A 15,440-nucleotide genomic window follows, 5' to 3' on the forward strand; every position below is an offset into this window, starting at 1 on the left:
AATATAAGTACAATATTTATATTCCAGTTGATTTATTTTATAATTATATGGTAAAAATGAGGAAGTAAGAAATTTTTCGATAATAGTGTGCTGTGACCCTTATATTTTTATGTCTGATTTTGTAAGCAAGTACGGTAACTCCTCCGGGGTCCACCGGTGGGTGGGAGGCACTGTGGGGGAGCATAGGGGGCTGCCAGCCGTGGACAAAGCAGGCGGCCAAGCGACATTATAGAGGAGCATTGCACAACTTTAAATGAGCATGCTCTGTAATGGAGCAGTGACGTAACATCAAAACAACGTTAAGCAAGAGGACGTTAAGTGTGGAGTTACTGTAGTTTTTAAGGGACGTGAAACTTGGGGTTCACAGGACAAATCGGATTCCTGCTATGTGTTTTCTCAGTGTTTTCCTGTATATTTTTATGCAGGTAACTGGACACATTAATCTCATGATAATACCTGTATGATGGGGCTTACTTACTTACTTAATGTGACTTGCTTACCCATGAATCAAAAAGCTACTTACATAGCAATTGAAATAACTATATGTTGTACCACCAGACAGCTACATTGTACAAATTAATATCTATATAATCATGTTTGTAACATTTACTAAGTTGCTTGCTTAGCTGTGTAACAAACTGTTTCAAATATGCAGTGCTATCTAGGTACTTTAAGCAGGCAGAAACAGAGATAATAGTTTAACAGACTCTTGCCCATTTGGTGAGTAAAACTACATCTCTATTTCTGTTTTCAAGATGGAAGTTTTGCTGCTTGTTAACTGAAAGGGTCCTTTCTCCCTTATTCTCTGTTGGGAATGCTTGTTTTTAACCATGGGTCCTTCTTTGTTCTAAAAATAATAACTTCCTAGTAAAAGAATGTTATTTTACTTTTTGATGAATCTTCTGATTTTTAGTAGTTTGGGATCCTGTTATTGTAACTTTCAAAACTTTAGAGAGATCCCCTTCAGGTCTATCTACTTAGCCTGTAAGCTTTTGGGGAGAAGACTGTCTTCATGTGGTAAGATTTTTGTTTTGTTTTTTGATAGCATCTTCCACAATAAGGCCTTGATCTTGATTTGGGGTCTGGGATACTAACTTAATATGAACACTAAACTCTCAGACAGGTATAGAACAATGTTTTCATGAATATTAACTGTTTAAATCCAAGCAACTTTTTATGGAGTTTCCAGAGAGACAAACCCATTAACAATGCAGTTCTTATGGTAAAATCAGGACTTCTGGAGAGAACTATATATAAGCAATGGGCTATCACATTTGTGCATCGTAACAATCTATCAAATCTTTTGAAATCCCTTTTGAGCTTTCTGGCCATTCCACATGGGAAGGTGAATGCTGAATTTACAGTTCCTTCATTTGAACAGTGTGGCTGCCTTACTAGCAGTTAGTCAGCCAGTCTGTCTCCAAAGTAAATTATTCTGGCTTGCAAAATGACTTGTCTCTTCTACCTCAAACTGCCAAATCCCCCACCCACCAACTTAATGACACTTTATGAAATAATTGGAATGAATGTTGCAATATGCTTTGCAATATCTCGTGCCATATTGTATAATCTTTCAGTGTTTGCAAGTAAGCAAACGAGTAAGCATATAACTAAATACAGAGAATAAGTTAAAAATGAAAGTTTCATTTTGCTTGTAATTTGAGGTGATATTAAGCTAGATTTCAAATGTATATAAAAAACAATTATTCCATGTCATTTAACTAATGTGTCAGTGTGAATCATCCCTCTCTTGCCACCTCTTATCTTCGTCACGGATGAGAGCTTTTTGACTTTTTCCAAATGCTATGTAAGAGGAGTAAAGGCTTCCCACAGCTTTGCTGGAGCCTCCCTGAGAAGGACAGGTAGCATTCCACTCCATAGTGACACATATTCACATATGTCCCTTCACTTCATGCACTGACTAAATTGTCACTGTATCTGTCTCTCTCTTTTGGCCCCTATCGCTTTGTTGATCTTGTGTTGTCTTCTGTGTTTCATTTTTATAAACTTCCCCCCCCCTTTTTGCTGCTCCTTCCGTGACAGCTTCCACTCCATGTAGCTACACAGTGCCTGTGGTGGCCCCTTGGGACTGTGCTGTAGATTTTCTTAATCCTGCGCCATGTGCAGTGAAACCAATGGCTGACTTCTGTTTGGTGGTGCCACCGTCCCCCTGCACATGTGAAGTGCTCCCATAGCCAGCTGACTATATTTAAGTTTTTGTTGTTCCAATTAAGCCACACATGTTTTTTTTTTTTTTTTTTAATAGCAGGGAGGGAAGGCAGGTGTCTTTCAAGAAGCCACACTGTTGCAGCAAAGACAGGACAGATACCGGGTTATACAATTTTATCCGGCATTGCTTCTGCCCTGCTTGCTATTCAAACCCTAAAATAGTCTGGTATTTTGTGCATTCCCCTACCCCTCTTGAGGTTGGGGAAAGAAAAAAGAACAGGTGTTGCTTAATTGGAACAACAAAACCTTAAACATTGTGTCAACTATTTTTAAAGCAGGCTCTACTAGGGCACTGTAATACTGGTAAGCAATAAAATCAATTTCTCTGCTGTTCACTAGCTGCTGATATCCTCTTTCACCCTCTCTGTGATTTGGTTTACTTCCATCCATAGATCTGCTGGGAATTTCCACCATCATTAAATACTTAATAAGGTAGACACTGGGAATTGCATCCCATTGGGATAGCTAGTTGGTCTCTTTATTAAAAACACACCTAGTCAGAGAATGTACGAAATATTAATAGAGAATCCATCCCATTCAAATTGGGGCAATGTCCCCAAACTCTGTGTTTGATATTCATACCCACTGCATCAGGCTCACTTCTGTTTGTGAAATTCGAGCAGCACACAGAATCTTAGATGTAGCTTCTTTCAGAGAAGATACTTTATTCTGTAGCTGTTTTTTATTTGATTCTTGAGAGTTTTGGTACAAGTAATATAATGGATGTTCAGGCTGTAGGAAATCTACTATTATGTCTATTACAGTATGCCTTAAGATTCCAAATGAGACTGGGGGGGCCCTGTTCTGCTAGACCTCATATGGGCATTAAGAACAGATGCTATCTTGTGAAATACACTGAGAGGTATATTTATGAAGTACACTGACAGGCAGCTGTTTTTTTCCACATAATGTGATCATTTCTCTTTGCTCCTAGATTTATCAAAATATTCCATTTTATAGAAACAGCACTGCATGCCAAAACGAAGTAATTCCTATCTGATTTGGCACAAGAGAATTGTTAAATATCTTACAACTATGAGAAGATGCACAGACCAAGCGTTAGCAGTGTGTGGTTTGAACCTATATACCTTACTAATTAAATGTGCCCATTTAAGTCAATTGAAGTTTTATCTCGATGCTTAAGAACTTCAGGATTGTCCCTAAAATAGTCACATCTGATTTAATAGCTTTTTTTCTCCACCTCCAAAAGAAAGAGGTTCATATTTAATGCTGAACCTAACTCCCCAATTATGCTGACTACTACATGGTCGTTGGTAAGATCACTAGCTATTTAGAGATCCTTGAAATGTCAAGACACTACATTGTTGACTGAAGAACTGCAATGTGATGAAACATATTATTCTAACTGCTTCATCTAAACCAGGGGTCGGCAACCTTTCAGAAGTGGTGTGCCGAGTCTTCATTTATTCACTCTAATTTAAGGTTTGGCATGCCAGCAATACATTTTAATGTTTTTAGAAGGTCTCTTTTATAAGTCTATAATATATAACTAAACTATTGTAGGTAAAGTAAATAAGGTTTTAAAACGTTTAAGAAGCTTCATTTAAAATTAAATTAAAATACAGAATCCCCCGGACCGGTGGCCAGGACCCAGGCAGTGTGGTTACCACTGAAAATCAGCTCATATGCCACCTTTGGCACACGTGCCATAGGTTGCCTACCCCTGATCTAGACGCTGAGAACAAATCTCTGGGATTAAAAATTAAATAACAATCCAATAGAAAGCTGATACCTGAAGTATAATGTTGGTTGAGGCATAGGAAATTCAGCTTCTTTCTCAAAAGGAAAGCTGACACCTTAAATCTGAGGTTGGTTAAAGCAAAGGAAGTGCATCTTCTGTCCAACCCGAATGCATGAGAAAGACAGAACTTTCAGAACTGTAAAGTGGGTTCTATTTATTTATTCGAAGTTGTGTAGTTCAACAATGGATTGGCCCCAAAACATTTATAAAACTTTCCAGTGGGCAACTTCCAGTATCAGTAAAACATTGGTTTTAATTTAGAGAATGCAGGTGTCTTCTGGGGAGTGGGGGAAAGATACATTAGTAAAATATTTATTTAGCTGCAATACTAAAACAATTGTCTTTTTCTTCAGGGTCAACTTTTGTGTTCTTTGTTTCTGTGTATTTAAGTGGAAATACAATGTTTCATTCACTTATTTTGTTGTTTCGGTCTTTTAAAATAAGATATGAGGTGTGAGGAATGCACTCAAAGGAGCAGATCTAATATGTCATGAATAGCCCCATTTAGAGCAGTTTAATCTTTTTTCAAATGAAAAGTCATGCCTTTCTGGTATATAATGTACATCTGTCAAATAATCACACACACATTACTAGAACTAAGGAAGTAATTCACTGATCAACACATTCTTTCAGTCATGATAGTGGATCAGTATGTGTATATTAACTTCCCCATGACATTAGTAATTTGTCTATTTGTGATGGCTGTGTATTCCAGTGGAATAAAAACGCAACTATTTAAAAATTTTCAATGGATTTAATAATTACTAAATTAAAAAACACAAAGCTAATTCTGAGTACTAAAACTTCTACACAACACTTTTTAAAAAAGCATTCTTTAAAGTCACTAAACCAAGCATGTTTTTCAAAATCCCCAATGAGGTTTTCATATACTAAGAGGTATCCTAAGACAGCTCTTCACATCTGACCTAGGCAAGATGTTTAAATTCTGTCGTTGTTATGCTTTCTCCTCATGCCTGCAAATAATACATAGCACATAGTGTAGCACCATTCCCTGCCCTTTATGCAAATGCCAAACTTGTGCCACCAGAATCTACAACTTGCAAAAAAGGAAGCTTTAAATCTGTCATTTTGCAAGCACAGGAGAAGAGCATAATATCAGGAAGAAACATTATTCTATATTCTCTCCTGATGAAAGGAGCTGGAGTAGTCAATGTCACCAAGAAAAGAATCTGAAATTATACTAGCTTGGACAATTTTTAAAATGAAGACCTAAGTTAGCCTACTGCATTGGGGACTAAACTGATCACCAACTGGGATGAGATACCAAAAAAAATTCACCCCTTTCCTCCTTCTGCCAATGGAGTAGCATTGCCCAGTTAGCACCCAACATTAGCCACTGCCAGAGAGAGGTTAACGGACTAGGTAGATTTCAGAGTAGCAGCCGTGTTAGTCAATGAAACCTGTCATTATGCAAGGCACTGCATTTAGCCGTATGGACTAGGTAGACAATGGCTTGTTCCAGTATGACAGTTATTGTGGCTCTTTATTATCTCATCAGGCTTTTATGCAGTACTCCACACTGAAATCCAGTGAAATTTGCCATAAAAACTGATGGCACAGTATGGCCTTGTGACCTTCAGGTTACAAATCCAGGGGATAATGCTTTCCTTGCTGGGTATACTCCAATTCTTATTTACCTAACTAAGCTATTGTAGAACCACAGTTCTTCTTAGTTCCAGTGAAAGTCTGATATATTCATGAAATTGTCCTAGCAAAGAAGTATGTAATGTGACTTCTTTATTTTAATTTACAGATTTCCACAGTCTTTTGAAATGGTCGGGCTAGGAAACAGCCGTCGAGGGATGAAATCTCCACCTCTTCTAATAGCTGCGCTTGTGGCTTGTATGATCGTTTTGGGTTTCAATTACTGGATTGCAAGTTCTCGCAATGTTGATCTACAGGTAGTATTCTTGTACTCCTTCCTGTAGATTCAAATAGATATGGCTGCTAAAGGCATTTATTCTTTTGGACTGTATGAAAACAAACCAAAACAGGGCAAAACTTTGCGAATCTCCACTCCTAATAGTATCCCAGCAAAGGGGTGAAGAGAAGTATCTGTGAAAGGCATTGCACTAGCACTAGCCAGTCATATCCATTCAATTTTGCAGCTTTATACTGCTATTATAGCTCCATGATAAACTTCCCTTGTTATTAAATATTCAAGTTTGGTTTTGGGTTGATTTTTTGTTTTTGTTTTTTCAGTACATCACCACTGAAACACCACATTTTTGCTCTTTATCAGCTACTGCCAACTTTTTTGTCTCCCAAAATTTTCCTAGCCTGCTCCTGCATTTGGGCTTATGGCTGCCCTTGCTGCTTAGGACATTATAGAGTTATATAAAGAGGCAAGCAGCAGTTGGTATCAGGCAAGCTAAAATGCAAAGTAACTTTCCCAGATTTTTATTTCTATCAGACATAAGAAAACCTCTTTTTACTTTTTCAGAGGGGTGTTTAAAAATGACACTTTGACTGTTTTCAAGGCAATGATGTTTTCTTAAGGAAGATTTTGACTGCGACACCTACATTAGATTTCTCAAATTTATCTAATCTTGATGTATGGAAATGCGGTGCAGAACAAACTACTGCAGTTATGCAAGACGGAATGAATGAATGCTCAGGGCCCTTGTGGTCCTTGTTAACTGAGCTGGGGCTTTTTATAATGCTCATCAGACCTTACAATCTAACTGAGATTCAATGGGGCTCCACGTGTGTAATCTCAATTTGCTTTATAGACCTTGCTGAGGACTTGTGTCTTTGGCTGTTTTGTTGAGACGATGAATGTTCGAGATTAAACTAGCTAATGAGGTTCTGCAGGGAGTCTGGCCACATGAATCGAATTGCAAGATTGATGTCTCTAAGACAAGCTGCTCTTGAGTTATGACATTCTTCCTTTTTAACGTTGAAGTGAAATATTCCTGTTATTTTTCCATTAACACCTTATCTGATTACTGTCACAGTTGCAGGATAACTGCACTTATATCCCCCATTCCATGCTCCACTCCAGGAGTTCCCAATCAGGTCTCAAATCTCCAGCTATCACCTGTGTCTAGGTAAGCACCCTGTCCCACTCCCTTCTGTCTAGGAGTGTTTCAAAGTTGCACAGCCACTTACTGTACACTATGATACCCTTAGCAAGCCACTGTGCCTGAAGGCCATTGCCTGTGCTTTGCTTTCTCTCTGAGGGCTCTGAACAGTGTATTGCCAGCAGTTATCAGTTATCACACAACTCTTTTTAAGCAAACACATGTATTCATAAGGTGAAAGCATTACAGAGAAAATGCACAAAAAATTCCACAAAAGTTCCTATACGCACGCTAAAAGCAGAGGTCACCCATCAGACTTATGGGACCCTAGTAGACCAAAGTCTTTCCAACCCTTCTGCAAGGTTGGGGTCCTTAGACAGAAGGTCTTGAGACAGTTTAAATGCAGCCTTTTTAAGCCCAAACCCTTTTCTTTGTTTTCCTACTCTCTGGAAACTCAGTTTGAACCAGTATATGCAAACTTCCCTGGGGCGGTGGGGGTTGGGTAGCACCTCTCTGGAGATATTTATAATGAGAGTGATTCATTGTGATCACCCCCACTGTTTTAGTTCTTGTAGGAGCCATGGTAACCCTTCCCGTGGAGTAGAATACAATCATATATACAAACCCTGGCCCACAATGATACATACATTTAATACAAGATGTTCCCCCAAGATACTGTATCTAATTACAATATCTGTCACAATTAACCCCACGCTTTCTTCTAAAAATGTCTCCCCTGGCAGAACAGCACACCAGAACTATGCTGGATGGATTGGTTCATTTCTGGTGAAGTTGTGGGGAGGAATTGTCAAACTGGGTTTGTAACAGAAAACTCATCACAACCTTGTCTATGGAACAGATGCTAGATCTTCAGAGTTTACTGAATTTTAACTGGATTGACAGCCCTAGAAACCAAATCCTCTTTTCCTGCAGAACTGGTACCATACTGTGTCATGACTTAATGTCAGGATAAATTTTTCACCACTGCTTTTCCAGTGTGTCTTAGCCCTTCTCTGAGGACAGAATTTCATATCTTATGGGGTTAGTTAAGCTTCTTTAGTCCCTGGCCTCTCTGTGGTAGTTGTTACCTACCCATTAAGACCTAGGTTGAGACCATTAAGTCATGACACAGGCCACAAAACTGATGACAGATAGTGAATCAAAAGTCATTACCATCCTGGATCACACTTGATTCAGTAACATAGAGGTGAGTTTGCTATTATTGATTCCTACATTGTGCAGTGCCTTTCCCCAAAGGAAATGTAAAGTTCTTTACTTCCATTAAACCAACCCAGTGCCTTGGCAACAGTTTGAAAGAAGCACCATTCAGATCTTATGGGTTGGGCTGCACTTAGAGTCTTTACCATTACATTTCAAAACACTTTCTATTTACTCACACAGTTTCTTGGCAGGACTTTACTGCCATGCTGACTAAGATGGAATGAGTTTTCTCTGCTCCTGCGGTTTAATCATGAGCATTTTTCTCTGTTTTTCCATTCTCTCATCTCCTATGGTAATTGCAGTGTAGGAGCTTAACCCCAGCTCTAAAGGGTAGGCAAGTGGCTTCCTTAAACGTGGCTCTGTCTAGCAGGGCATACTGTGGAGTAACAAGGCTTCTGCTCTTGAAGACTCAGTAGATAAGATGATTTTGATACATCCTGTTAGATTCCAGACTGAGTATAAGCTTCAGTCTGAGGCTGTAGATGTTTTAATATGCTTGACAAATGCTGTTGAAATTTGTACACCCTCCTCCCCAAAATCTCTACTGATTCTAGCAGTTACACAACTTAGAAGGAAGTATATAAATGACTCTTAGAGAACAAGCAACAGAACATATGAGATACCTCCAGAGTGTCCTGCAAAAATTGAATCAATTCTTAAACAAACAAACCAACCCAAAATCCCCAGACTTAATTCCTTGGCATTTTCTCTATATATGATGGTGATATTTCTTTTGTTGAATCTTCCACTGGTTCTCAGTATGGTCTTGAAGCGATCCAGAAAAAAGTGTTAAACTTCCCATATTTATAAAGTTGGGTTCTTCACAAATATGTATCTTTGCCCTTCAGCCATACACCACCTGCTGTGGTCGTACCTATTCACACACAATAAGAAAGTCAGGCTGGGGCAGTACTTGCATGGGGGGTCAGAGGTTGGGTAGCTCTTCAAGAAATATCTATTGGTGATCTGAGTGGTGGTGTTCTTTCCTCTGAGACCTAAACACGTTCTGACCACTTAATTACTAAAGACCCTAGGGCACTTTTTGCGAGGGTGGGGGTTTTAACTCTGGTGTCCAACCAACTTGTATATTTCAATCTCTACTGACACTTTTCATGCAGGTTTCGTTATAAGGTATATGTGGTATTTGCTCCCTGCCCTAAACTGTTCCATGAGGTTGCTGTGTGTGGTTAAACAGCTACTGGTTTTCACTAGTGGATGAAGTGGCCTCTTAATAGAAATGGCATATTATTTTGTAGACTCTTTGTAGGCCATAGAGCTATCTTAAAGGTATTTTATGTAGTGGCAATGCAAGAAACCTACAGACCTATATTCTGTAAGACCCTAGCTTAAGCATTTTTATTTGGGTTGAAACATTTGTTTTTATTAATTATAATAATACAAATATTTAAAGCTTTGCTTTGCCCTCAGTGTGAGTGTTGTCGATGTGCACACTCAGATTCCCAAACAGACATAGAACTTAATTCTGCTGTGCCTGATTCTGGGACCAAAGCCTTTTAAACCCTCAAATCTAATCAGTGACAAATTGGAAATTCTTAAAAATCAATAACCACTCAATGGATTAGGCAACAACTTTGAGATGAGGGGCACTCCATAAATGCAATATAAAAAGTAGCCAGTGAAGATGAAGGTGGTAGACTGAAAATCCATAACAGGTGAATCAGATTTTCTCTTCACAGAAAGTTTGAAGTCAGATCATACAAAGAAATACTCCTTGTAACACTAACTTATAGGAACCATCTATATTTATCTCTTGTTTATCTGCCTCCTTTCAGAGTCGGATTATGGAACTAGAAAGGAAAGTCCGCAGGGCGGCAGCAGAGAGAGGGGCTGTTGAACTCAAAAAGAACGAATTCCAAGGAGAACTAGAGAAGCAGCGTGAGCAGATTGATAAAATCCAGTCCCTCCACGGTTTTCAGATGGAAAATGTCAATAAAGTGCACCAGGATGAGAAGGTATTCAGAGTTGTAACATAAATGATGAATAATTTTTAATGGAGAAAATAATCCTTCATGGGTGACAAAATGGGCAATACACCAAAATCTAGTGTCTCATGGATGCGTTACATGCAGTTATAATATAACAAGTATAGCACATGATGCTGTTGCTAAATAGCACTTTAGAAGTTACAGGTGGGATTTTCAGAAGTCCTTAGCATTGACCAAACTCTGCTCCTGTTTTGAAGTCAGTGATAAAAATAACTTAACTTGGCCTCATGATCCTATGCTGGTCCTTTCTGTGTCAAAAAACCTCTGTGTATATTGTTATTCATCATGATGGTAAATTCCAAAGGGTCATGGTCTCTTTGCAGGCTGAACACCACCTGGATCAATCTCTGGCTTGGTTCTTAAGGTAGTCTGGCTGGATATTCAGTTTATGTCCATCACTGCCAATCTTAGCATGCCACCGAAGCTTTTGGTCCCCGTGTGATCACCGGCCATGTAGGGGCTTTCCTTGGTAAACATGCTTTAGAATTCATTGGTCTTCCATTCTAATAATATACCCATACCAAGAAAGCTGGTGAAATCCAGCTGGTGCTGATGGAGGTGGTTGCTGGGTTAAGCTTTGAATATCCTCATTTCTGATCTTGTCCTGCCACTTGCTATGGAGCATCTGATGAATACGACAAGAACTGAAAACATCAATGCAGTGGTCTTCAGTCTTCCTCAGGACCTTCTTTTCACATGCAACAGCCTTTGTGTAACTGGTTTTCTGCAGCTTCTTGGGAAGCTTGATGTCATGATATCCCGACAGATGCCGCTGCAGGGATGGAAACATGGTAGCATCTGCTGTTATAGGAGTGTTCACAACTTCCAAAGTTGTCTTTGACTTTGCCCAAATATTTGACAGTTGTCACATGCTCGACATCTCATCCAGGTTGTAATCTCGAGCTAACGGCTGCTTGATGGTAATGTCCAGGGATTTTATTTTAACTGAAGAAAAAGTCAGACTGATGTGCGCTGCTCTTGCCTGACCAGACTGGCCTTCAGCTGCAGCCATATGCCAGATTGAGCCAACAAGATGATGTCATCAGCATATTCAAGATCTCAAAGTAGAATGGCGCTCAGCTACCTGCCACTGACAACTGCCTCCTGAAGCTTATCCACCAATCAGTCAATGCCGATATTGAACAATGATGTTGACAGGATGCAGCCTTGCTGAACAAACTCCCGTGGAAATAGGAAACCATTCTCTGTATCTACCATTAATTTGAACAATGCTTTGCATTCCATTATAGAGCTCTTCTGTCAATTCATAGATTCATAGATTCATAGATTCTAGGACTGGAAGGGACCTCGAGAGGTCATCGAGTCCAGTCCCCTGCCCGCATGGCAGGACCAAATACTGTCTAGACCATCCCTGATAGACATTTATCTAACCTACTCTTAAATATCTCCAGAGACGGAGATTCCACAACCTCCCTACGCAATTTGTTCCAGTGTTTAACCACCCTGACAGTTAGGAACTTTTTCCTAATGTCCAACCTAGACCTCCCTTGCTGCAGTTTAAGCCCATTGCTTCTTGTTCTATCCTTAAAGGCTAAGGTGAACAAGTTTTCTCTCTCCTCTTTATGACACCCTTTTAGATACCTGAAAACTGCTATCATGTCCCCTCTCAGTCTTCTCTTTTCCAAACTAAACAAACCCAATTCTTTCAGCCTTCCTTCATAGGTCATGTTCTCAAGACCTTTAATCATTCTTGTTGCTCTTCTCTGGACCCTTTCCAATTTCTCCACATCTTTCTTGAAATGCGGTGCCCAGAACTGGACACACTACTCCAGCTGCGGCCTAACCAGAGCAGAGTAGAGCGGAAGAATGACTTCTCGTGTCTTGCTCACAACACACCTGTTACTACATCCCAGAATCATGTTTGCATTTTTTGCAACAGCATCACACTGTTGACTCATATTTAGCTTGTGGTCCACTATAACCCCTAGATCCCTTTCTGCCGTACTCCTTCCTAGACAGTCTCTTCCCATTCTGTATGTGTGAAACTGATTTTTTCTTCCTGAGTGGAGCACTTTGCATTTGTCTTTGTTAAACTTCATCCTGTTTAACTCAGACCATTTCTCCAATTTGTCCAGATCATTTTGAATTACGACCCTGTCCTCCAAAGCAGTTGCAATCCCTCCCAGTTTAGTATCATCCGCAAACTTAATAAGCATACTTTCTATGCCAATATCTAAGTTGTTAATGAAGATATTGAACAGAGCCGGTCCCAAAACAGACCCCTGAGGAACCCCACTCGTTATGCCTTTCCTGCAGGATTGGGAACCATTAATAACAACTCTCTGAGTACGGTTATCCAGCCAGTTATGCACCCACCTTATAGTAGCCCCATCTAATTTGTATTTGCCTAGTTTATCGATAAGAATATCATGCGAGACCATATCAAATGCCTTACTAAAGTCTAGGTATACCACATCCACAGCTTCTCCCTTATCCACAAGACAGCAATGATGCTGTCTTCGCAGGGACGCAGAGTTGCCTATTAGATTCCACAAACTTGTAGATGCACTGAATGAAAGGCCTGATGGAAGTCTCTCAAAAATGCTGTGCATGCTTATTAAATTAAGCCATCTTCTCAACAGCTGCCTCAAGATAAAAATCTCGTTGACAGTGGAATGACCAGGTCTAGCTACACTGAATCCCAGCCTTTACCACAATGTGCATTGCTGATTCAAGACATTAAGATAGAAGTGATGATTTTCCCTGGAACTGACAATAACTTAGTACCATTATAGTTGCTATATTTGGCCTTATGGCCTTTACACGAACTTCTAAAATTAAAAATAGCAGCAAAAATTACAAGGATGTTTGTATTCCCTTGTGCTTACATAGGTGGTAATGGTTATTGTACGTATGTGAAGATCTTGCACATTGTGCACCCCTCCCCAAACCTAATATGATTAGCAAAAAAGCTCAGAAGTATTCAGATACTTTTGCAGAAGAACTAGAATCTGTGAATTTTGAATGCTTGGGGCTGGCAATTCTGCTTTAACAGATGGAAAATTCTTTATATGAAAAATGACACACATCTACTTTAAAATAATATTGTGACATCATTCAAATATAGCTTTTCTCAGCCTTTGTTACTAAAGTTCACTAGGGAGATGTTTGTTCCTCAAAGATTTCTTCTTTTGGAAACCATCCCTGATCCAGTAGTAATTTCCCCACATTGCTGCTGGATGACTTCTGCTGATGGGAATCATTTTGGGGTTATTTTTCCTGTTATGGAGTGCCTTCTGACCGATACTCTGAGTTGTGGCCTTCAGGGACCACCAGATCTCAGCAAACTGGAGGTAGCTGATTAAACAGGAAAGTATAAGAGCTGTGTTAAGATAGACTTGTGCTCCACTTGAAATTGTATGGCACCTTATTCTGGACCATAGTTTGCTATTCAAACCTTTGGATGGAAAAATACATCGTAAGTTATGAGATGCAACACTTACAAACAAAAATCAGCAGCGGGCATTGAGACACTATGGTGAGGGAGGCGATTTAAGAATCTAAATAGTGTTGGCTTCCTGTTACACCCCAATGTACTTTTTAAAAACCATGTTAAGATTTGTTTTCCTTGAAAAGGCTTGACAGACCAGGTTTATTATGTACTTTTATATATTTTATTTAAAAAATTTGCTCCAGTTTGAAATTAATCCTTGGATGTTTTAAACACAATGCTCCAGAAAGTGGTTAACACTATTTCAGATGTTAATGTAGACAGAATCCCAGCGAGCACTTTCTTGTGGTTGGGTTGTTGCCAGATTTCCTGTCTAGTAGTGATGGCTGCGGCTAGTGCTGGGTCCTGTGGGACCCATTTGCCCTTACTTTCCACAGTGAAGATACCTCTGTTTGCATCTCTGAACGTACAGCTCTGTAATGCTAGGTACAGCACCTCCCTCTCTATTTTTGGCATCTATTCATGTTCCATTTGTGCTCCTCAAGAAGCACAGTCAAATAATGTCACCAGAAAAATGACATTACACTCTGCCTAATGCATAGACATCAGCGCTTATGATATTTTGAAGTAATGTGAACTTTTGCATTTTACAGTTCCTTCCCTTTGGTAGATTTCCTCTGAACTGTGGGAAGATTGTTAGACCTCTGTTTTCAAAATGCTTTCCTTTAAATGGTCCCTTCTAAAATGCAGGCCTTTAACATTCAGTAATAGAATACTCCCTAGGGTCTGATGTTAAAACTACAAGGCCAGCATTGTAGCCCAAGTTATGTGAACATTAACAATCTGGGCTCTATGCTATCCTCTACTTTTGTGAACAGAGAGTAGCACGTTCCTGCATACTAGCACTGGAAAGTGTGTGCGCACTAGCCTGTTACACCTTCCAACTCGCCCATGGAAACCGTTTGTGATGTGACACGTGTTCAGTCTCTGCCGCTTCAGATGAGGGGGATGATTTCCATGGCCCCATGATCCCACCTTCTCCCTCTCTCCCTGCCACCATGTTGGTGATCTTAGCACAAGATCACACTGACTAAGCTGACATGGGTTCCCGCAATGCAGACTGGAAACCCTCTTGGAGAGGGAAAGCCGATGGAAGGATGGTTGCTACAGGAGCGTGCTGCTCTGCAATATTGACCTTGGCCTCCAGTGGAAATCCAGTGTACAATGGTTCTGTGGACTAAACTCCCTGCCATTGTGGGGATGGAGGGCAACCCTGCCTTCTATGGTGAAGGAGGAAGAAACGGAGTCCAGTTCAGTTTCCTTGTTCCTAGGAGGGAATGATGTGCATAAAAGAACACTTAGTCCTTTATGGGAGAGCTTATAAATTAGTACATTACTCCCTTTCTTCTTTCATACCCATGCATTTTAAAGTGCTTTGACTGAGAAGAGTAATGGCTTTACAAATGGGGAAAGCTCTCAGAAGAAATGCTCTCTTGCACAGAAATTCCAAGCTCTCAATTTTGGCAGTTACATGCAATATGGTTAGCTAACTCATATTTCAGGCTGTTCCATGAATGATCAGCATTTCAACAAAAACCTGATTGAAAACCAAAAGTATCTGATGTGAGAGAGGGGGGATTTTTATTTATTTATGTTTATGTTTTTGCAGGGCCCATGATGTGTGGGGGAAATAGGGAGAGTTCCATGGGCCTGGGAGAGAACAAATCTTTGGGCTGTAGATAGCTTTTACCAGAACAGACTCTCAG

The 15,440-nt window shown here is 39.8% G+C and overlaps 1 protein-coding gene across 6 annotated transcripts in view; it reads left to right on the plus strand.

The window, feature by feature from the left end:
* Nucleotides 1-15,440, plus strand: part of GOLM1 (golgi membrane protein 1) — a 70,951-nt gene that overhangs the window by 4,352 nt on the left and 51,159 nt on the right. For all 6 annotated transcript variants that reach the window (XR_006175462.2, XR_006175458.2, XR_006175459.2 and 3 more), the window contains exons 2-3: nt 5,766-5,913; nt 10,050-10,229. Coding sequence is in view for 2 of the 6 variants with exons in the window: in XM_005304307.5 (XP_005304364.2) it covers nt 5,785-5,913; nt 10,050-10,229 (309 nt within the window). In the remaining 4 variants the exon portion in view is untranslated. The remainder of the gene's footprint in view (nt 1-5,765; nt 5,914-10,049; nt 10,230-15,440) is intronic.

This window comes from Chrysemys picta, chromosome 6, assembly GCF_011386835.1.
Source record: "Chrysemys picta bellii isolate R12L10 chromosome 6, ASM1138683v2, whole genome shotgun sequence".
Classification (NCBI taxonomy): Eukaryota; Metazoa; Chordata; order Testudines; family Emydidae; genus Chrysemys; species Chrysemys picta.